At 58.9% G+C, this 21435-nt stretch overlaps 1 protein-coding gene across 1 annotated transcript; it reads right to left on the bottom strand.

Annotated features, from left to right (window-relative positions):
* Nucleotides 1–6915: 6915 nt before the first annotated feature.
* LOC148594126 (beta-1,3-N-acetylglucosaminyltransferase lunatic fringe) lies at nucleotides 6916–16161 on the bottom strand. The gene is made up of 8 exons (XM_088527752.1): nucleotides 15738–16161; nucleotides 9303–9351; nucleotides 8659–8758; nucleotides 8400–8553; nucleotides 8196–8281; nucleotides 7563–7728; nucleotides 7269–7354; nucleotides 6916–7152 (listed from the first exon to the last, which is right to left on the bottom strand). The coding sequence occupies exons 1-8, from the start codon at nucleotides 16122–16124 to the stop codon at nucleotides 7086–7088; spliced, it is 1095 nt and encodes a 364-aa protein (XP_088383878.1). The 5' UTR covers nucleotides 16125–16161; the 3' UTR covers nucleotides 6916–7085.
* Nucleotides 16162–21435: the final 5274 nt, after the last annotated feature.

Raw genomic sequence — 21435 nt, 5'->3', positions numbered from 1 at the left:
CCTAGGGTGAACAGCAGGTGCTATCGGCAAAGACTCATCTGTTCTAGATGACGTTGATGGTTGAGGGAGCCTGAACTGTAGGAGGCAAAGCTGCAGAGACTTCTCTCTTCCAGTGCGTGTCTTCATTTTTAATGTGACAAAACGCCAAGGCCATATCACTCTGTGTCCCAGCTGACATTATCGGAACATTATTCATGTTACTGGTTGCTAACAAAAGGGTCCAGATTTCAGGGCAGCTGAGACTGGCCTCTGGACACCTTGGTGACTGCAAAACGGAAAGCAACCTGCCCGGTCAAAGGCGACTGCTTCACTGAAGACCCTTCATGCTACTTTTTCGGAAGCACAAATGTGGTCATTGGCTTGTCTGGTTGGCTTGGTTTATTTCCACCGCATCATCATGTGCGAATGACATTTTCTTTTGGACCTGAGAACTCTTCCAAGCACACAAACATCTCCACAATGTGAAATGTAAATAGCATGTTGGACTCTCACGTCCAGTGTTCAAGACTGCATTGTACTTGTAAAGGAAATCGAATCAAGACTTGGCTGTGAATTTCTTGTGCTGTCTTGGGAATATAACTGTAGTGTTTGTATCCTGTATGTAATATTAAATTGAGTTCATTTTATGTGCTGATAAAAGGGTTCAAGCTAAGATCTTTAGAGTACATCCATGTATCCAAATGTGAAGGATGGAGTGCTCCCTTCCCCTCCTGTCCTTTTTAAGTTTTTTCTCCATTTGATAGGTGTTAATTTTCCATGTACAGTCATCTCAGCCAAGATGCAAGGGTGTTCATTTGAGTGCTTCGAGGGGGACACAGTGCATGGGGATTTAAGTGATCCTAAGTTAGGATTTCCACAGCAGTTCCCTGTAGCTCCTTAGTGCTCACATGAAAAGTTTAGTCTTTCTGAGAGTGAAGTGTTTCTCTGCGGGCTGCTTAACCATCACTTATGGGAACTTTAGGTAGTGCAGTGCTGAGAGCAGCCAGGCGTGCGTGGGTACCTGGAGAGCAAGGTGCAGAGATGCCCGTGTGGGTAACCCCAGTGCTGTTTCTGGTCCCACCTTCCCGTCCTTGCAGCAGCTACAGCAACTGAAAGAGCACATGGAGCCCTGGGAAGGAGAGAGGAGTGTCTTGGCTTGCTGACTGCAGCTGCCACACCTGGTTTAAGAGCACAGGCTGGTGTGTTTTCCTTCTTAACGAAGCCACCAGCGAGGGGTGTTTGGGAGACTACGTAGGTGGGGACCAGGGAGAAGCTGGGAGCCTTCCTCCACTAAACCAGCCTGCTAGTGGAGCGCTGCAAACGGCTTGGGGAGGCAAAGCTGGCCAGGACCTTGGCACGGGTCCTGTTCCCTGCGAGAGGCCCTGGCACCGCTCCGTGTGCGTCTTTACCCGGGTGGCTGTTCCCATCGCAGACAGCTCCTTTTCCAGCAGCTCGCTGGGTGCCGGGGCCGCGTGGTGCCAGGCTGGGGGTGCCCGGGGAGGGTGGTGGGTCCTGCCCGGTGTCTCTGCACGCACAAAGTGGCCCGTGACCGATGCACGGCTAGAAAATTCAGCGTACTCCTTTGCTAAGAGGATAAGTGTAGCATGACGCTCCTCGGTGCTCTGCATGTTCGATACCACATTGCTCCTCACTATGCAATTCCAAACTCCTTCCTCTCCCTCCTCTAATCTCAACGCCGACTTCAGCAGCGTCCGCAGAGCAGGAGGCCACCCAAGCCCAGAAAGGCTCCCTGGGTTCTGCACTGGGTGCCCAGCCATTATGTCACGTGCCTCAGGTCCCTTGTTAACAGGAGGCCCCATGAGTTTTATTCACATCATTCAGAGGGAAGTATTTTTTTTTTCTTGGACACTGTGCACCAAACCTAACGATGAACATGTACCTGGCCTTTTTGTAACAACTTTTCTGTTTTTCTTCTTAACCATAATGGTTGTATATCATACCACTTTATATACATATATAATATATAAATATATATAATTTTTTTTAAACTTTGGACCTGCTAGTTTCTTTCAAGTGTTCCTGCACTTACCCAAAATGTTTTTAAATTGTGAGGGTTAAAGAGGATTGAGCCCATTTTTGTATCTTTCCTTTTAATTCTGTAGTTCTATTGATTGTAATGTAGCTATTTTTTACTGTAACTTTTTGTTTTGCAAATACTAAACAAACAGGAAAAAAAAAAAACCCTAAATGTAATTTCTGTGGTTTCTATTCAGCTTGGATTTCATGTTTTAAAAATAAACAACTTAAAACCACTGTTCCTGTTTATTAGCTCTTATTTACTTACTTTGTCTCTTTTTCTTAAATCTGGCCCAATTGCTGTTACTTCTCCTGTGCCGGTGGAGATCTGCGCCCCAAGAACAGGGCCCTAGGGCCACCCGGGGCCATTCTCTGTCAGTCACCCCAGACGTTGCCTCCTGCTCCAACCTCAGCGTTTGGACGGCTCCAGCCATGGAGAATCCCAACAAAACCCGGGGCTGCCGCGTACGGCGCCGGCTCCAGTGCCTGAGTCGCCCCTGCATGAGGCCTGTGGCAGGACTGGGGCTTTTCCCTGAGCAGGGCGTTTTTGGAGGGGGAGGAAATACTCTCAGCATGGGAAGGAGCAGGAAAAAAACCTCCTGTTAGTGGCTGCTGACGGGCTTTGCAGCAGGAAGCTCCCAAACTGCTGGCGCTGTGAGCGTGTGGCCACTCTCAAATGTCACCACTAAGTGGCAGAACCGGCCTGTGTCCCTCCAGCCCTGACTGAGGGCTCCGTCACTGCCATCCCGGGCGGCTTGCGCTGCGTTATGTGCACATGGAGGTGCTCCTGCCTTGGCCTGCTCCAAGTGCGCACCTGATTTGGGGAGCTCTGTGGATGTTGATAGGCCTGGAACCTGTAAGGACCATATTTTTTTTTGGCTGCTGCTGCTCTTGCCCTTGCAAAATCTGAGCAAGACTCTAAACTGAGCCCTATTTTCTTCCCCACACTAATAGCTGGCAGATTTTCTTTTCTTTTCTTTTCTTTTCTTTTCTTTTCTTTTCTTTTCTTTTCTTTTCTTTTCTTTTCTTTTCTTTTCTTTTCTTTTCTTTTCTTTTCTTTTCTTTTCTTTTTTTTTCTTTTTCTTTTTCTTTTTCTTTTTCTTTTCTCCTCATTTTCCCTTAGAAGAGGAAGACATGCCTTCCACCTTCTCCTCTTGAGATGATTAAACCTGGTGCAAAGGGCTTGGAGCAGTCAAGCAAACCGTGATGGCATGAAGAACTAGACAGCTCTCAGCGGGGTCAGCGTGTCACTATTTTACCAGGTTTATTGACTCCCACCAGAGGTGGGAACAGGAGGAAGCCTCCTGCCCCACGACCTTTCCCAGCGCTCCAGCTCCTGCCCCTTGTTTGAGCACATGCAAAGCAGGGCTGGTCCCTATGGCACGTAGCTCTGGGAGCAAACGGAGGGGAGCATCACGGGCGGCTGTGCTGAAACCTCAGCTCCTGAGCACCCTTCAGTAGTGGGCGCTCAGATCTCGGGCCTTTGTGATACGGGAGGGCTGGATGCCCTGGGGCAGCGCGTTCGGATGTCTCTGTTGATGGGGGCTGAGCTGGAGCATCCAGAGCTCTGCTTTGCAGCTGGGAGAGGTGAGGGGGTGGTTGGTAGGATGAAAAAACCCCCAGCACCGGGTGGGTGTGTGGTGGGACTCGGGTTACTGATTAAATGTCCCTATCTCTTACAACCTGTGGGGGTGGGAACAGGGTGCTGTTTCTGCTGGCAGGGTGCACCAAGTTGCCCTTGACAAACTGGCCTGGATTCGCCCAGGTTCTCCAATCAGATGCACCTGAGTCACCTCCCTCCTTGGGCAGGAGAGCTCAGATTTGCCACCTTTCCGAGGTTCCTGGAATCCGGAGGAGGCTGAAGTGGCACCCAGGACTTGGTCCTGCTGCCCTTGCTCACGCTGCAAGGCCAAGAGCACCAGTGCCTGAGGGCTCCCCTTGCACTGCACAGCTGGTGGCAGCAGCCCTTTAGGGCCAGATCGCATGAAGCAAAGCCCGAACAGGGAGGCACAGACGTGTCTGACCACGTGGGGATGCTGGCGGCCCGATCCGAGGAGCTGGAAGTGTTTGATGGGTGCCTGAGCTGCCAGGCTTGGCCTGGGCAAAAGCTCAGGCTGCCGCAGAGAGCTGAGTAGAACCGGGTGCTGTGCAAGAGCCAGGTCCCTCTGCAAGAGCTTTGTGCTATGCAAGCACTGCCCCTGTGCAAGGACTGCCCCTGTGCAAGGGCTCAGCCAGGTCTGTGCAAGGATCTGCAGCTGCTCTTTGGCCCCATGTTCAAAAGAGCCCTAAGGAGAAGCCAAACTCCTTAGGGTTGGGCTGGTAGGTGACAAGAGAAGCCCCTTTTCGGGGCTATCCCCCATCCAATGACACTCGGCCGAGCGCCCACAGGCAGGTCCAGGGCTCTCCCTGCCCCGGGGCGCCCGTTCTCCTCCCTTGGAGCCGGGGACGTTGCGGACACCGACACGAGGAGCTTCTCCCCCTGCTTCCTGCTCGCAGGAGCCGCACGGGATCTCCGTCAATCACCGCCCCCGGGCCACGAGCGCCTGGCGGGGCAGCCCGGGAAGGGGCCCTGCCGGATGCGTGTTGGCTCTGCACCGGGATTGCTGCCGGAGAGCTTTTGGGGAGGGGGAAACGCGCCCGTGCCTGGGAAACGAGTGGGAGGGAGGCAGGATGGGGGACGGGGGCTACAGCGTGGGGAGGGGGTCGGGGTTCCTGTTCGGCAGCGCGATGGGAAGTGTTTCCAGCTGCTCCAGCGGGGCTCGACGCATCCCTGCTCGCCACCCTCTGCTTGCCCAGGGGCTGCAGGAGCCAAGCGAGCCAGAAGCAGCCGGGTGCTGGGCGCCCGTCTTAAACGTTGCTAAGAGGAAAGTGAATTTGGGGGGTTTGGGGTGTTTCGGCACAAGGATGCGAAAAGGAAGGGAGACCCTGGAAGTGGCATCGATGGTGACAGACAGAAACTGAGGCCAGGAGGAAGGGGCAACGCGTGGGGGACTCTGTGGTTTGGGGTGGGCCCGGCTGTGTTTGGCGCAGGGCTGCGCGTGCACGCGGGGGCGGAGGCGCTTTCACACCCTGCTGGGGGGTATTTTTAGCCCAGCCAACCCTGATAAGGGAGAAACCCCAGGGAAAGCATGAAGGAAGCGCCCTTGAAATGCAAAAACACAGCCGGGCTGCGGAGGGGGAGGCCGCGGAAGGAGATGAGGTGGCACATGCAGCCCTCAGGGCTGCAGCACAAGCCGGGTGGCACAGGGGGGTGGTGACACGGGGGGGTGGTGACACAGGGGGGTGGTGACACGGGGCTGGCCCTGGCTGCCCCCCTCCCTGAGGGCTGCAGGACCCCCGGCTTCCCACGCCGGCGCCTGCCGCCGTCTGTTCGCACCCTCCTGCGAAGAAGCGGCTCGCGCCCAGCCCAGCCGCGAGAGCCTGGGAAAAAGAGGGAAAAAAGGGGGAAAAAAGAAAACCTTTTGCTGCAGCTAAGTGCCAGCACAGGGGGGACGCAAAGGTGATGCTGGCACCGCAGGAGGGAAAGGCGAGACCAGTGTGTGCAGCGTGGGAAAAAGGAGCTGGGCAGCCCCTGAGCAGATGGAGAAAACACAGGAGGGATGAAAACGGGGCAACCTGGGGCCCCTTGGCCAGCACCTTCCTCCCTGGTGCTCAGGGTCCCCCAGCTGCTGCTGCTCCCACCAGGGTCACATCCCTAAGAACCCCAGGCCTGTGTCCCTTCCCCAGCCCCACAACCATTGCTCTTAACCCCAGCCATATTACAAGCAAAATAAAAACTAGAGAGCCCAGAGCGACATTCCAGATACTGGAACATATAAATTAAGGTAAGTGATAGTTACAAGACATTGCAAGACATTTTCTTCTTAAACAGATTATCAGAAGATTGTTTTCCTTTTTTTCTTTTCCGATCCACAGAAAACATATAAAAAGCATTTTAAAATCTACATAATTCTCACTGTGATTTTTTTTTCCTCTCCTTTTCTTCTTTTTAAAAAAGGCACAGTAAAAAAAATACTGGCACAATAAGATATTTACAACGCACCCATTATGGGCTATTTTCACTCGGCTTCGGGTTGGAACCGTCCAGCTCTGCCTGTGGATGGTCCCCGGGTCGCAGGGATGAGCTGCACCTCCGCTTCCCTCGCCCTTCCCGCAAAACCTCAGCGCCCGGATCAATGTTTTGCGACGGGCCGAGGAAACGTTGCACAGGGCAATGTGTCCCCAGGCGGTTTTGCTGGAGGGGACAGCGGGGACAGAGCCGGGGCGCTGCACCGAAGGGAGACGCTTGGGCACGACGCCACTGCGGCACATAGGCCTCTCTCCCACCAGTCCCCTTCCCCCACCCACCCCCCCAATTTATAGAAAAATCTTTAAATTAGTCTCTATAAATAGTGCATAGATTTATGCTGCTGGAAATACTCCAGCGAGACGTCAGGAGCTCCAGCAAACGGAGCTAACGGGATTCCCGGGCTCCCCCTGTGCCATGTGAGCTCCCTTGGGTGCAGCGGTGGCTCCCAGCCCCAGACCTCACCTGCGCCGCTGGAGCTGGGAAAGCTCCTGCTCCTCCCTCTCCGCTCCCTGGGAAGGGAGCTGGACGCGGACATGGCCCACGAACCTTCATTTGCAGGAGGAGCTGGATCCCAGGAGCTGGAGCCCAGCTGCCGAGGGCAGGAGTGGGGACAGAGGCTGGGAGCACACGGGAATGGGGAACAGTCAGAGCCGAGGGTTGAAAGACACAAAAAAACCCCAAGAATTAACATTCAAAAAACAAACAAATGACAAAAAAAAAAGGCAGAGGAAGCAAGCGGAGGTCGGGCCACGCTCCCCACACCCTGCGTGGGAAGTCGAGCCCGGCCCCTGCGCCGAGTGTGTAAGTGCTCAGGAGCTGTCCCCACCGGGCGGGCCGCGGGGACGGGGGCCGCACAGCAGCCTTCAGTACACGCTGTGCACGGGCACAGCTCGGGCCTCCCCGCGCCGGGGGGCCCACACGCACACGGCAGTCCCACGAGCCCTTCGGATACCGGGGAAGCTCGGGACGAGGCTAGAGAGGGGGCCACGCGCGGGCCCCCCTAGTAAACGACGTTGGCGGGGCACCACGGCGTGTCCGGGTAGAGCAAGCAGTGCACGGAGCGGAACCTGCGGAGAGGAGACGAGAGAGCGGCGCTGAGCGCGGGTGACGCCGCATCCCAGCCCTGCTCGGCTGCCGCCCGGGACGGGCCCTTCCCGCCGCCACGGGAAGCCCTGGGACCCACCTGGAGGGATCCTCCTCGACGGAGAACGCGCCCTTCATGTGGATGGAGTTGCGCTTGTTCTCAAACATGCCATAGCTTAGTGTCACCTGGGGGGAGCAGCACAGCAGGTCACGCGAGCGCAGGGGCAAGGGGCTGGGGGTGTTAAATGGGGGTCTCGAAGGTTTGGGAAACTCCCCACCATGGGAAACTCCATTGGATTCCCCCAGGAGGGACATCTCTGCCCTCTTCACAGGGATTTGAAGGGCTGTCTCCCTCCACTGCCTAATTTTTAAGCGACTCAACATAGAAGTTTACCTGCTTGTGGATCTCTGTCTTTGGCACCTGGTGGAGGTTCTCCAGGTGCGAGTGGAAGAGGTTGCTCCGGATGAGCTTCACCCCGAGCACGGACTCAATGATGTAGCCAATGGTGCAGTCATCGGGCAGGCGGATCTTCTCTGCGGTGCTCATGAAGTGACCGCCGCTGTGGGAGACAAGGAGCTGCAGAATAGGGTGCCAGACCCTGGAGGGGAGGTGGCACCTCATGGGGTCTGGGGTGGGACACTGCTGTCTCACAATCAGACTGAGATTGGAAAGGACTTCTGGAGATCATCTAGTCCAACCTCACTGCTCAAGGAGGTCCACTTAAAGTACATGGCCCAGGACCCTATCCAGATGGCTTCTGAACATCTCCAAGGATGGAGCCTCCACAACCTCTTTGGACAACTCGCTTCAGTGCTCGGTCACCCTCACAGACCGGCCAGACTCTTGCTAAGAGGCAACAGGGCAAGAGGAACCCAAATCCCTTCCCAGTTTATTTCCAGATCCCTGCAGAAACCCCAGGATCTCCCCAGGACAAGTGACCAAGGCAGCAGGGCGTATTTCAGCGCCAGCCCCAAAGACGTGGCACCCTCAGCAGTCCCTACGGGGCAGCAAGACCAACACTCTTACCTGGCCCACGGGCTCATCTTCAGCGCCAGCCCCCGGCTGATACAAAACCCGGCTCCTCCCGTGGCAAACCAGAAATGCACCGGATGCTGGGAGGGAGAGAAGGTAACAGTGGTGAACACGGTGCCCACCGCCACCGCGCGGGCCGGGGACCCCGGCCTGGGCCAAGGCAGCTTGGGGGCGCACAGAGCAGGCCGGTCCTCTCACCATCTTGTTTTCACTGATCCTCTCGGTCGCCTGTATGGGCCGGTCCAGGCTGGGCTTCCCGATGTAGATGTCCTGCGTGTGCGGGTAGCTGGAGAGCAGCTTGACCAGCGTGCGGACGTTCACGTAGTTGTCATCGTCCACGTGGCAGAACCACCTGGGGTCACAGCGGGCACCGCGTTACATCGGGTCAGGGCATCCACCCCAACATGACAACACTGGATCCCCGTTTCCCAAGGGAAAAGCCCTGAGCGCCGCTTACTTTTTGCCGGACTCGATGAACTTGTCGTACTCCACGGCCATCTTGCAGGACAGGGCCTGGCGGCTGTGGGCAGCCGAGCAGTTGGTGTTGATGACATTTCCTGCAGGGAGAGCAAGGGTTAAACCCGGGGGTAGGGGCAGGGGCAGATCACTGTTTTGGGTTGAGGGGACAGGTCTCTGGGCAGAGCTTTAGCATCCCCCTGAGCTAGGGTGAGGGCCACAGAAGAAGTAGAAGACCTAAGTTTTGGCAATATATCTATACATATCTATCTATATTTATACACAAGCTATGTATTTTTTTTTTTTCCTCAGACATGTGATGGGCAACCTGCGAGCTGACTTCTCCCGTTGGGATGTGTTCCCTGGCACAAATGCTGCATTTTCCCACCATGGACCACCTGCTATTTGCCAGCCAGGCTCAGACCAGGCTCAAAGGGAGTCATTTGCATCATGAGAACAAGGCGAGCTGGCCGGGAGAGCTGGTGAGCGCTGCCCGGGGGAGTCCCGCACACCCCAAGAGTTGCCCAGTGAGCCCAGCTTGCCCAAGGGGCCAATGGGCACAAGGGCCCCCTGTTACTGCGCTGCCCACGAGCGGTTTGAGAGAGGGAGGACGGGCTGAGGGTGGGCAAAGGGGCACGGACTCACTTGCTTGTTTCTTCAGCTCTTCATCCTCACCGTCTGTGAAGATGAATGTCTGAAAGAGAAGATGAGGCACCTTTGAGAACCGAGGTGGCACCATGTATTGCCCCATGGGTGCCACCTGGCAGCACCCAGGGATCAGCCCCACACAGAGGGGACTTGCTCCTCTTCACTAAACCCAATACAGCCCCTCTAACGAAGAGGGATGTGACAAAGCGAGCGGCCATCCCCAAACCCACTGGGAGTGGGCATGGAGAGCCGGGATCTGGGGAAGCAAAAGCCCTGCTGTTGGACGGCGCATTCAGAGAGGCTCACGCAGATATACCAACCAGGAGGAGGGAGACGGGAGCAAGCGGGGAGGAGGGGACACAAGCACCTCCACCTCCATCCCCCTGCTTTCCTAGGGACGAGGCCGCAGGGCCCGCCAGGTGCATGGAAGCTGGGGGAGATGCTGAGGACAAGCCCAACACAAGGTCCTGCACAAGGTCCTCCAGCAGCAGCCACCTGCCCTGGGAGCACCTGAACGGCCACCTGGCCCCACTCCTCTATTTGCACAGCTAATTCCTGGCATATGTCACTGGGGACAGCAGGGTCCTGCTGCTTGGAGCACGGGGGACAAGAAACACGAGCAAAGGAGGGGTGGGAAAGGCACCTCCATCCACCAGCGAGCAGCAAACAAAGCCGGAGGAGAGAAACCACAACCAGCTGCCAAGCGCTATTAAAAACCAGACGTGCACAAAAGGGCAAAGGATGAAAGACAAAAGGGCCGGGAGGGAGGCAGGAGCCGGCGGGGAGGGAAACGGGGACAAGGCTCTGGGGATGATGGATTACAAGTGATCTGGAAACTCGCTGCCACCCATCGCTGGGGCGGCCCCGGCAGCGCGCGGGGTTTTGTGGCTTGTTTGCGGAGCCGGTGACAATAGCGGGGCGCGCGGGGCTGACTTTACTCAGGCGGGCAGAGTTAAGCACAGCATTAGGCGGGCATTAGCATACAGCTGGGCTGGTTAAGCGGGACTCGCCTGACCCCACTGTGTTTGCTCAGGTCCCTGCGCACGGAGGCTGCCGGGAAGAGCAGGGAGGCGGATGGATGGCCGGGGCGGAGGATGCGCTGCCGGCGGCTACCAGTGACCTTTTGGCCCAAAAGGGGACAAAACGAGGGAGGAGATGGAAAAGGCGAGTTCCCAACGGCACATGCCAAAGCGCGAGGATGCCCGGGAGGAGCTGGCCACCAGCGCCGGTTCAGAAGGAGCTGCCCATGCAGCGATGCTCGGTGCCCAGCTCCATCCCCGTGCGGACGGGGGAACGGGCAGAAAGGGCTCCCTTGAAGAGCTGCAAAAGGCCGTCCAGCAACTGCGCCTGCAGCAGCTCCAAAAATAACCCTGCAGCTAACGCTGCGGCTCCACGGCTATAAATAGAGCCTGGGGACAATTGTTTACGAGGGCCCTTGTCGGAAGGCTTCATCCTGAAGATGCTTCTTCCCCCGGCCTCCCCCCTGCAGCCTCCCGGCGCTGCCGGAACACCCGTTCCCAACGGGAAGGGACGGGCTGGCACCTTACAGAGTGTCCTGGACCAGCCCGCCCGGCCCCAGGGCCCCGCTCGCACCCGGCCCTGCCGCCCGCCTCGCCGCGGCCAGAACCCAGCCAAGAAATTCAATTAAACCCTGAACAATTATAGTTTCTCTAATTAATTTGTCTGCATTTCTTCTAGATGAGATCTGCCCTTCCTGCACAGTCCCCCCGGCCCTGCGCAGGCTGGAGAGCTCAGCGGGATGGAGCAGAGGCGCCAGCTGAGCCCAGGGGAGGAAACGGGCCGGGAAGGAGAGGGACAAGGAAACGTGGTGCGGGAAGCTGAGGATCGGCTGCCTCCGAGGGCCTGTCGCTGATCCCGTGGCCACCCCTTGCAAACACAGGATGCTCTGGGAGATGCAGCTCGGAGCTGGATACCGGCCTGCAGCAGCTCCTGCTTCACAGCGGGACAAGTGGGATGCGCCACTCCAGCTCAACATGATGGATGTGACACCTGGAGACCCCTCCGCAGCCAAGAGCAGCAGGGCTGGTCCCTGTCCCCGCTCCTGGGAAAGGTGCCTGGGGTCCTGCACGCACCCCCAGCACCTCCCCATGCTTCTCCTAGGGCCAGGAACGCCACCACCCTGGCACCCCGATGTCCCGGGCCAAGGAAAGGAGCCGGGGCCAAGGAAAGGAGCCTCCGGCTCCGCGGCCGCTGCCCGCCTGGAGCCGCTGCCTGCGGACATGCAGGAAGCCTCATTGTTCTAAAAACTGCAGCTGGAAGAAACACAGGATGCCCAGGCCCCCCGAACAATAGCTGCCACGGAGGCCACGCGGAGCCCGGAGCCGCCGCGGGGCCGGGCCGCGCTGCCAGCCCCTCCGCCTCTTCCTCAGCAAGGCCCTGCTTCTTACAATTTTATCTTTTTATCTTTTTTTTTTCCATCCTCCGCTTCGTTTCTCCTTTTCACTGTGACTCACTTCCCCGTCGTGGGCAGCCCAGCCCCAGCCCCTGGTTGCTCTTAGTGCAAAGTGCCTGAGAGCCGGGGGCACCCGGGGCCACGTCCTGCCCTCCTCTCCTTCCCCCTCTTTGTCACACTGCATTTTCAAGGGGGACAGGGAGCTTTCAGGGGTGACGCACAGCAGCGTGACTGCCTCCGCCTCCAGCTTCCCCAGCAACAAACCCGCTAGAAAGAGGAACCTCCACAGGGCACTTCTTGGAGGGCCTCATGACACCCCCCCATTGCACAAATCCTGTCTTTCCCTGCACCAAATCTCACTTCCCTGTGCCAGGAGCAGACCCAACACTCCTGATGTGCCCACATGCCTAGCACAGCCCTGGGGATGCACAGGAGGATCTAGGATGCTCAAGGCTTCCCATGAAGGGACCACAACACCTTAACCCCCAGGGCAACAAGGACACATCACCCTCCACATTGCAAAGGGAGTTGGGTGCAACAGGAAGGAGGCAAAGAAGATCTTGAGTCGCAGTCACCGTCTGCTGCAAACAAGTCCCATGTGGCCACCATGGCTCGCGGGAAAGTCCCTGTGCTGCTCCATAGGGGCAGGCGAGCGCCCCGGCTGAGTCCCCACTCTGGCGCGGTGGCTTTCCCAGCTGCAGCCTGGAGATGGGGGCTTTCCCCATGCAAGGCCCCAGGGCCCTCCCTGCTCCTCTTTCCAGTCAAAGGAAGAATCCCACACTGATTTCTATAATTTTTTAATCATCCCCTTGCACACAGCGAGCGCATTGTGCAGCTAGGACCCCGCTCTCCTCTCAGTCGGGATCCAACCCCACAGCCTTCCACCCCATCCTCCAAAGGACAACAGCATCATGCAGAGCATGCAATGAGTTGCCCAGTGCTCAGACGGCACCCGTGTCCCCAAATCTACCCCCAGCTGCAGCCCTGTGGCCGAGCAGGGAGGGTCACGAGCCGACGCGACCAGGGCTCATCCAGCCCCGGGCTTGGCGCGCCCCGCGCTCCCGCCTGCCCCGCTCGCCGCCTCCGGAGCGCGGCCGGGCCACGTGCGGCGTGTCGGCGCACGGCCCCGCTGCCGCCGTTACCCCCGAGGACAGGGACTCTGGCCAAGGTGCTAGAAAAATTTTGGGAGCCGCCACCGCAGAGGAACGTGCTCTCCGGAAGGCAAACACTTTCCTCCTCAGCCAGGAGCAAGTTCTTTTTATTATTATTATTATTTTATTTTTCTCTACTTATTTTTCTTTCAAAGCCTGCAATTATCCAGCAGCATTTGAGGAAGCGAGCACATCCCATGCTGGCAGCGTCACCCTCGGCCCTTCCTCGCAGGCATCTGCTCCTGCAGCACCCTCGACATGGTGCCCTGTGTCCTGGGACAGCGGACACTTGTTGTGCAACTGCTGCTGCAAAGCACCAAGCTCAGCAGGAAATCAGTGTCCTGGACCCGCTCGCTTCTATGATTTCTGTGCCACAGACACTCCCCTGCACCCACCACCCTTTTCTTTCCAGTACAAAGTTTCCCTAAGCTGCACTCCAACATCCTAGGGATAAACAGGGCAAAGACTGCAGATGGATGTTCTCCCAAAGTGAGCAGGAGAAACTCCATAACTCTGCTCCTGGATTGTGCAATGCAGGGAAGCAAGGGCAGATTTAGCAAGAAACAAGGATTTGCCCTCACTCTGCAGAAAAAAAGCAGGAAGGAGAAGGGGGTGCCCATGGCCTAAGGCTATTGCGGGATCTTGGACTGCACCAACCACAGGAAACAGGGACTATTGTCTGGAGAACAAAGACTATCCAAGGAAGAACACAATGGCCATTCCCCCTATCCCCCAGGTTACCTGCCCTATTAACTCCTTCTTTCCAGGGCACCACTTCTCCTGCGTGGCTTGTGAGCAGCTAGGAGGAAGGTTGGGATCTGCTGCAAGGGGAGGACTGAGGGAAGGATGAGATGCCACGTGGGGCAGAGGGGACGCTCAGACCTTCAGCGGGAAATTCCACCGCTGTCAGTAGAGCAGCAGGACGAGGAGCGACGGGCCTGACTCAGACCGAGAGAGACACTTCAGCTGGGGCGGCTCCCGGGTGCAAACGCCCCGCACGAGGCACTGCAAGGAAACACAGCCTGAGGCACAAGCAGAGCGGGCAAGGAGGTGGCGCAGGACCACAGGGCCACGCGTGGGGATGACCCGAGCTCGCCCGGTCCCCGGGCGCTTCCCCAAGACGGGGTCCGCATGGGAAGGTTGGACCCGATTCCCACTGCCCCTGCAGCAGCCCGGGCTCCTCCGCTGCCTCCCTGTCCCCCCTGGCTCTGCTCGGCGGGCGCTGCCGCCGCCTCCGTCGCGCTCTCGAGCTCCTTGTCCCTCAAGTGCCGCACAAGAGGCGTCACTCGGTGCCTTGGCTTGTCAGGCGGGCACCTCGGCGGGCGGCGCGCGGCCCCCCTGGCTTCGCGGCCCTCATCTCTAGGCAACCTGACCTGGACACCGTGGGCTCCGCCGGAGCCGTTCCCATGGAAAGAGCCACACAAGAGGCTGCGGAGCCTTTTCTCTGTGCCGGGAGAAAAGGGGCTTTGTTAGCTTGCCCAGGGGGACAGCGTGAGAGCCGAGGCTTGGGGCTCTGGGAATCCAAACGGACAAACGAGGCAAAACAAAACAAAACAAAAAAAAAGGCAGAAGAAAGACAGAGCTCACAAGGAGGGGGAGGAAAGCAAAGACCAGCCATTCCCAGGATCATCAGTAGGTGCTCAAAGAGGATTCCCCCCCACCACTCTCCATCCCCTCGCAGTGACAGCAGAGCATAAAAGAGGTTTCCATTAGATAACTGCAGGCAGGGGAAATGGCAGAGCTGCTGCCAGGCCCCGGAGCCCTGAGCAGAGGGACAGATCCCAGGCAAAAAATATCCATGCTCAGGGCTGGCTTGCAGGAGCAGAATCTGCCCAAAGGCTCCAAGGGATCCGAGGCAACCAGGATACGGACACTTGGGTTCCGCTCCCTCCCCCAGCCACTTCAGACTGCCTAAAAAACAGCTTGCAAGTGAGAAATGCGACGCCAAACCCAGCCAGGGCCCCGAAGGAAACACGTGAAGACAGAAGGATGGGAAGGTCTGGACCTTAAGTTGCTTGGGAAGCTGTCTAATGGTGAAAAAGTGTCCCACGAGCAGATGGCAAGACACATTTCCTAAGGAAACGGATTTTTTTTCTCCCTTGCTCATTTTGCCTTAGTACTTTGAAGGACTGGGCAAAAGGTTGAGCAAAGGACTTCAGAGCTGGCATGAATTGGGAGCTGCAGCTGTCCCAGCACAGGTGAGCTGGAGGCAAGAGCACATCCAGGAGCAGATCCACGGAAGTCGGGGAGCACTTCAGCCCTTCCGCACACCTGACTGGGAGCTATAGCGCATCCCAGAGCCCTCCCAGTGCTCCAGCTGGGAACACGGGTGCCCTCCATGCTGCAGGCACCCACACCACCTCATCCAGTGCCCCCAGCCCCGGGGACACCAGGGGACAAGACTCTTGCCGAGGGGCCAGCCCAAGCGCTCCAGACACCAGCTGCTCCCTGCTCTGCGGGGCCAGGCCTCAGTTTCCCCACAGAAAGACACTCAGGGGAAGCTTTTCCATAGAAATTGTTTGGATGGAGCAATCCCAGAGCTGCAGTTATTCCGTGATCAATGAGCTCAGGCTACCGGGGTGGACTCCCCATCCCCAGCGCACCTCCCGGCTGGGCAAACCGCGTTTCCCGCTCCTGAAAACACCATCATCCCCAGAACGCTCTCGCTCGGCGACACGGGGGAGCACAAAGCAGTGACGACGCTTGCAGAGCCCGGGCACCCCCAGTCCCCGAACCGCACAGGGACCGAACCGGACCCCGGTCGACACCTGCCCCCTCCAGCGGGGCCACCCGGAGGCCCTGCCCGCGGCTCGGGGGCTCCCAGCCCCGCATACCCCCGTGTCTCCGTGTCCCCGCGGCCGCGCTCACCATGTCGCGGTTGCGGGAGATCCAGGTGTCGAGCAGCAGCTCGAGCCGCGCCTTGTGGAACTTCTTGGTGGTCTTCACGGCGATGAAGACGTCGCGGGCCGAGATGTCCTCGGCGGGCGGGCGCGGGGCGCCGGCGGCGGGGACGGGCAGCTCCCTCCGCGCCCGGCTCAGCCGCCCGAAGTAGTCGGCGAAGCTGCGGATCCCCGCGGGGGCCCGGGCCGGGCCGGGGGCGGCCGCCCCCAGGCTCTGCAGCGCCCGCTGCGCCCCGCCGCCCGCGCCCAGCGCCAGCCCCGGCCGCCCGGGCGGCTCCACCATGAGCACCAGGAGGCAGGTGAACATGGAGCCCACGAGGGACAGGAGCAGCTTCCTGCCGCAGCTCTTCAGCATCCTCCGCCGCTACTGATGATGATGCTTCTTTTTTTTTTTTCTTTTTTTTTTTTTTCCTCCCCCCCTTCTTCTTCTTCTTCCTCCTCTTCCTCCTCCTCCCCGGCCGCCTCCGCCGCCGTTAGCGCCGTCCCCCGCCGCGCGGCCGCCGCCGCTTTTAAAAGCTCCGCCGCGCCCGGGGCGGGCCGTGCCCGGGGCCGCCCCCACGCGTGTGCGCGGGGCGTGGGCAGCGCCGCGGCCCGGCCCCTGCCCGGCCTCGGCCCGGCCCCCGCCAGCGCCGTGCGTGTGCCCTCCTGTCCCCGTTAGTCCCCTACGTGTCCCCTGCCCGTGCCCGGCTCGTGGCCGGGAGCCGGGGCAGGTGCCGGGGGGCTGCCTGCTCCCCCTTCCCTCCCATGATGGCCCGTCTTGCCCAGGGCTGGCACCCCAGGGTGGTGGGCAGGCTGGGGGCAGCAGGGGTGGCATGGGGGCGGATCCTGGTCACCCTCGTTGTACCAGAAGCTCTGCTGGCTGCTCGAGCAGGAGTGATGGGCACAGGCACCCAGCAAACCGCGTGCTGCTGTCACCTCACTGTCGCACCTGCAGGGAGCATCCCCGTCCCCCTGTACGCAGAGCCTGCACAGGCGGCGCCTTCCCAACCCCAGGGCATCCCTGGGTGCCTGAAGACGACAGAGCGACCGAGTGGTCCTGACGAGGCCTGGAGGGGGGCAGATCGGCTGCTGGGTTCACAAGGGCCCCGCCAGGCTCTGCCCCTGGGCCCTGGCATGCAGCACGTCGCTTCCCTGTCAGTGCCCGCATTTCCCCCTCTCGGCTCTCTCCAAGCTCTCATTTCCCCAACGCACATCTCAGCTCTGCTTTGTGGTCAGACTAATCAGCTTCCCTACTTCAAGCTTCAGCCCTCTCCATGCTTGGGCAGGGAGTGTTCTCCAGGGAGCAGTGGGCCCCGTGCTGCTCAGTTGTCCCTGTTTCCTGACACCAGCGTTGCCCACGTGGCTCCAGCCCAGCCAACACTGCGCGCCCGCCCGTGAGCTCCACAAGCCACCTCTGCCCTGCCAGGTTTCCCCAGCCACCTTCCTCCTTGCCCCCATCACTTCTCTTTGGGCAGGCAGGGCAGGGGCTGTGCGGGGATGTCGCGTAGCCAAGATCACCGAGAGCTGCACTGAGATTTTCTCACGTCAGAAAATCTGCCTCTTGGCAAATGCAGTCCGAGACAGAGGAGCGCCTTCTGCTTCCTTGTCTGTCCCAATTTACAAGGCTCTTTGGGATCTGTTCCTGAAAATGAGTATGATGTGCATGCCAAATGTGGCCACCAGTGACTGCTGACCCTTATAATTACACCTTGCTAAATGTGATGTCGTGTTTCCAGTGAGGGGCTGGAGGATGGGATGGCAGGACTGGATTGAAATCTGCTCCTGGGTGAGCCGCTAACCTGCTATTTTACTGACACCAAACCTCGGGGCCTCGATTCCCCCTCATCCTCTGTGTAGGCGGCGAGCTCCGGGTTTCCTCTCCCAGGCCGTGCGCGTTGTGTGTGCTGCAGTCTGGCTCCTTTGGGCTTGGGCCTGGCCACGGTGCAGTGCCACAATGAGAGACTGCGGCAGTTTGGGGCAGGGACCTTGTCCAATTTGCATTTTTCCTCCCGTCACGTGCTCCGTTCATCCCCGCCACTGCACAAATAGTGTTTGTGATACTTGGGCATGCCCCGGTGTCTGCAGCATCCCCGTGGTGGGATCTACCCTGCTCTGGTTACCCCACTTCTCGGGGTCCTGGGGTAGAAACCCTGAGGCCATTTGAGACTGTGTGTTGTGCCCTGTGTGGCACTGCCAGCTGGGCAGCCAGGACTTGCCATGCTAAAGGAGCCTCTCACAGGGCAAGAAAAATAGCAAGGAGACCATACAAACACAGGAACCCAATCCCACAGCCCTGACTTCCCAGTATTGCTGCAGATCCCTGGATCCAATTCTTGATTTTCTTTTACATTTTTTTTTTTTTTTTGGAGGCCTTTTGTCTCCGACCTGATTGCAGAGAAACCGCAGCTCTCGAGAGGCAGCTGAAAAGCCCTTTCGGCAAAAGCCTGAATAGACACAGAGCGCCTTTCTCACGGAGCCAAAAGGGGAGGAAATACACTTTTTTTCCCCCAACCAGCTGCTCTCCCGCTCCCGGAGCCTCGGAAGTGGCTGGGGACCAGGGCTGCGGACAGATGTTCGGGTCCCCGCGGCGGGCCCAGCTGTCCCCGGTGCCCGCGGGCGCCGCCGCCGGCGCGCGGCCACCAACAATACGGACTGTGTGCGCGGGCGGGCGCCGGGCCGCGTGCCGGGACCCCGGGCCTTGGCGCCGGCCGCCGCACAAGGGCCCCGCAGTCTCGCCGGGGCTGCAGCTAAGGCGATTAGGAGGGCGCTGCGGGCCGGGGTCAGCGCGGGGGTGCCGCGGGGAAGCCTTCCTTTTGCTGGCATTGTCCCGTCGGAGCGCGGGACAAGGGGCCCGAGGCCGCCCGCGTCCCCACGGCTTCCTCTGCTGGTGCCTCTGCCCCTGGCTCTGCCCGGCAGCTGCCACCCGTCCTGGGGGAGAGGCGAGGGGGAAGCAGGACCCGCCACATGGACCCTCCCCCTGTGCGATCTCCCCCAAACTGAAGGCTGAGGGCAGCCCTCCAAAACCAACAGCTTGTTCCCACTGAAAATGAGCCCGCGCTGGTTTTCCACAGGAGCAGTGAGCCGGGCACGAGGCAGAGGCATCGCTACCCTTGCCCCTGCGAAGCAGCATGAGGATGGTTTAAATTGGCTTAGAGCCCTGCGCACGGCTCCCCGCTCGCTGCCGGACCGCGGCGCCCGCTCCGAGCGCTCCGGAGGCTCCCGGCTCTCCGCGCTCCCAGGCACCGCGCAGCAGTCCCCAAGAGGAGCGTCTCGGTGCTCCAAGGGAAGCGCACAAAGCTGCCTTGCACACCGGGAGCAGTTCCTGTGCTTCGCCAGACAGGGGTTAAAAGCTCTGTCAGACGGGCACTTTGGGAGGATTGTGCTGTTATGTGTATTTAACTGGAGTCAGCCTGACACCCAGGCAGGCAGGCTGCGGGACAGCGATGTCGCAGGAGGGAGAGGTGATCCTGATCCACCACCCCGCCTTTTTCTGCCCTGGATTTTCCAAGAGCACAAAAGCGACTTTGCATCAATTACCGCTTGGTAAGCGGCAGTCCACGGCACATTGCTGTGCTCCCGTCCTGCCGTTTGGTTAACTTCCCATTGTGCCGGAGCAAGGGAACGGGAATCTTCTATTCAGGTCCAGCGTATGGACTCGGGTTTTCTTCTCCTGCATCTTGTTTAGCCACTCTGGGAAGGGAAAACCTTCTCACCCTTGCAGCAAGGGGTTCTGGCAGCACCATCCTGGTGGTTGCAGCAAGAGGAGTGTTTCCATGCCGTCCCCGTCCCATGCAGGAGCAGGGACCCCAGCACCTGGAGCTCCTGCAAGCTCTTGGTGTCAGCAATGAAGAAACATGGAGCTGGGGTCTCCTTTGGCCACCATCCCGATACTGCTGCATCCTCACACATCGCCCCAGCTCGATGTGACCTCCGAGCTGACGGCTTGTCCCCTGCACCCCGAGCGTCCCCGCAGGGGCCGGGGACATGCGCAGCCCGCGCTGCGCGGCTGGACCGCGCCAGGCCGGGGGGCTATAGAAATGCAAAGCGTTATTATTTGCCGGGGCTGAAGCAGAGGCCTGAGAAAGGTTGAGCAGGAGAGACAGCGCGCAGGGGAACAGCGGGGGATTTAGCTCCTGAAAGGGAGCTGGGGAAAAAAGCGGGAGCAGAGCCTCTTTGTGCGCCGGGCAGAGAGGGTCACGAGCAAGTTAAACTGGTTAATGTATTGGAGCGGCTTCCTCGGAGGCGCTGGGAGAAAGCAAAGCCCTGCAACAAAAGGCCGCGGGAGCATTCTTGCGGGGAAAGTGGGCTCTCTTTAAAAGGATTTGATTTCTTTGCTGTCAGTTGAATGGAATTTAGTGGTGACTCCTTCAGGTCTAAGAATTCCGGGCTTTGGCGGTGGCGGGAGGGGACTGGTCCCCCCGCCCGGCGCTCCAGGCTGCTGCATTCCTCTCCCGCGGGAGATGCTTTGGGCCCTGCTGCCCCCCGAGCACGACGCTGATGCTGAGCGCAAACGGGGTACGCGGGCGAGCGGCGCCCGCAGGTTTCTTGCATCTCGGCCCGGCCTTGGCGGGGAGGGAGGTAAAGTGTGAGAGAAGGGTGGAAAATGAGGGTATTGGGACGCCCTGTGCTGATTTAACGCCTCTCTCTGGCTTTTGAGGCTGGGACAGCTCTCACAGAGAGGATTTTGCCAGCATGAGTTGTGTGAGGGGAGGTTTCTGGCTCTTTTTCTGTGGAAGGATTTTTTCATATTAAAAATACATGGCAAAAGTGAAAAAAGGAGGGAAAGGCGCATGAACTAGCAAACCAATTGGTCCCAAGTGACCCTGCTGTCTCCAAATCTGTGCCCCCCTCTTCTCCCGCCAGCATCTCCCCGGGGAGCTGGGGCCCTTTCCTCATCTCCCCGGGCTGGGTGCAGGTCCCGTCTCCAGCTGCAGGTCTCCCGTGTGATCCAGGGGGTATCACCCAGACAGCAACCAGGGAGTATTAGAGATGCTCTGGGAGCGGTATCATGACCAGGTGCTGTTTAAGATCAACAGGCAACATGGTTTGGGGTTGGTGCTTTGCTGCTGCTTTGCTGAGGTTTCAGAGCAGGCCAGGAATGGTGCCTGGCCACATCTGCCTGGTCAAGGAGAGCCAGAGGTCCTGCCGAGGTTATGGTTTACTGCATTGCTTGCACATAATGGCCAGCCTGTCCCAAAGGCTCCTTCCAGCTGGAGATGGGATCAGAGCAGCTCTGCAGCTCTGACCTTTCATTTCTGGCCTCTGATTTTTTATGGGCCCTGATTTCTTCACGCTCCGGTGCTGAGCTGTCTCTCTCCCCACTGCCTTTCTGGAGCTGAGCCCGGACCTGACCGCAGGGGAAGGGTTTGGAGGTTACCCTGAGGAGGAGCAGGAGTCAAACCTCAGACTGGGTTGTCTGGGTTGGACCAAAGTCCATCTAACTCAGGGTCCTGTTTCCAGCAACAGCAAAGCACAAAAAACAGCAAATGTAGGAAGATTGCTGCTACTGCCCTCCCAGCAGGGACGAGGCCAGGCAGCTGCTGCTCCCAAAGCTCCTCCACCCCATTGCCTGCCTTAGTGCCCCCCTAGATCTCCCCAGTTCCAGGTCCCCATGCGAGGCAGCAGCTGGGCCGGATGGGATGCTCTTTTCCCCATCTTGGCCCATGCAATACTGCCTCATAACCTGG

Source organism: Tinamus guttatus, unplaced genomic scaffold, assembly GCF_059628265.1.
Source record: "Tinamus guttatus ecotype Peru unplaced genomic scaffold, ASM5962826v1 Tinamus_guttatus_pri_ptg000291l, whole genome shotgun sequence".
Lineage (NCBI taxonomy): Eukaryota > Metazoa > Chordata > Aves > Tinamiformes > Tinamidae > Tinamus > Tinamus guttatus.
This window is presented reverse-complemented; position numbering and strand designations above follow the sequence as displayed.

What these genes read in the sequence shown, in the direction of transcription:
- LOC148594126 (XM_088527752.1), bottom strand. Translation starts at nt 16,124, where the DNA reads ATGCTGAAGAGCTGCGGCAGGAAGCTGCTCCTGTCCCTCGTGGGCTCC. An exon ending in GGATCAGTGAAAACAAGATG is followed by an intron (nt 8,282 to 8,399) that starts GTGAGAGGACCG and finishes TCTCCCTCCCAG; the next exon opens with CATCCGGTGCATTTCTGGTT. An exon ending in AAGATGAGCCCGTGGGCCAG is followed by an intron (nt 7,729 to 8,195) that starts GTAAGAGTGTTG and finishes TGTCTCCCACAG; the next exon opens with CGGCGGTCACTTCATGAGCA.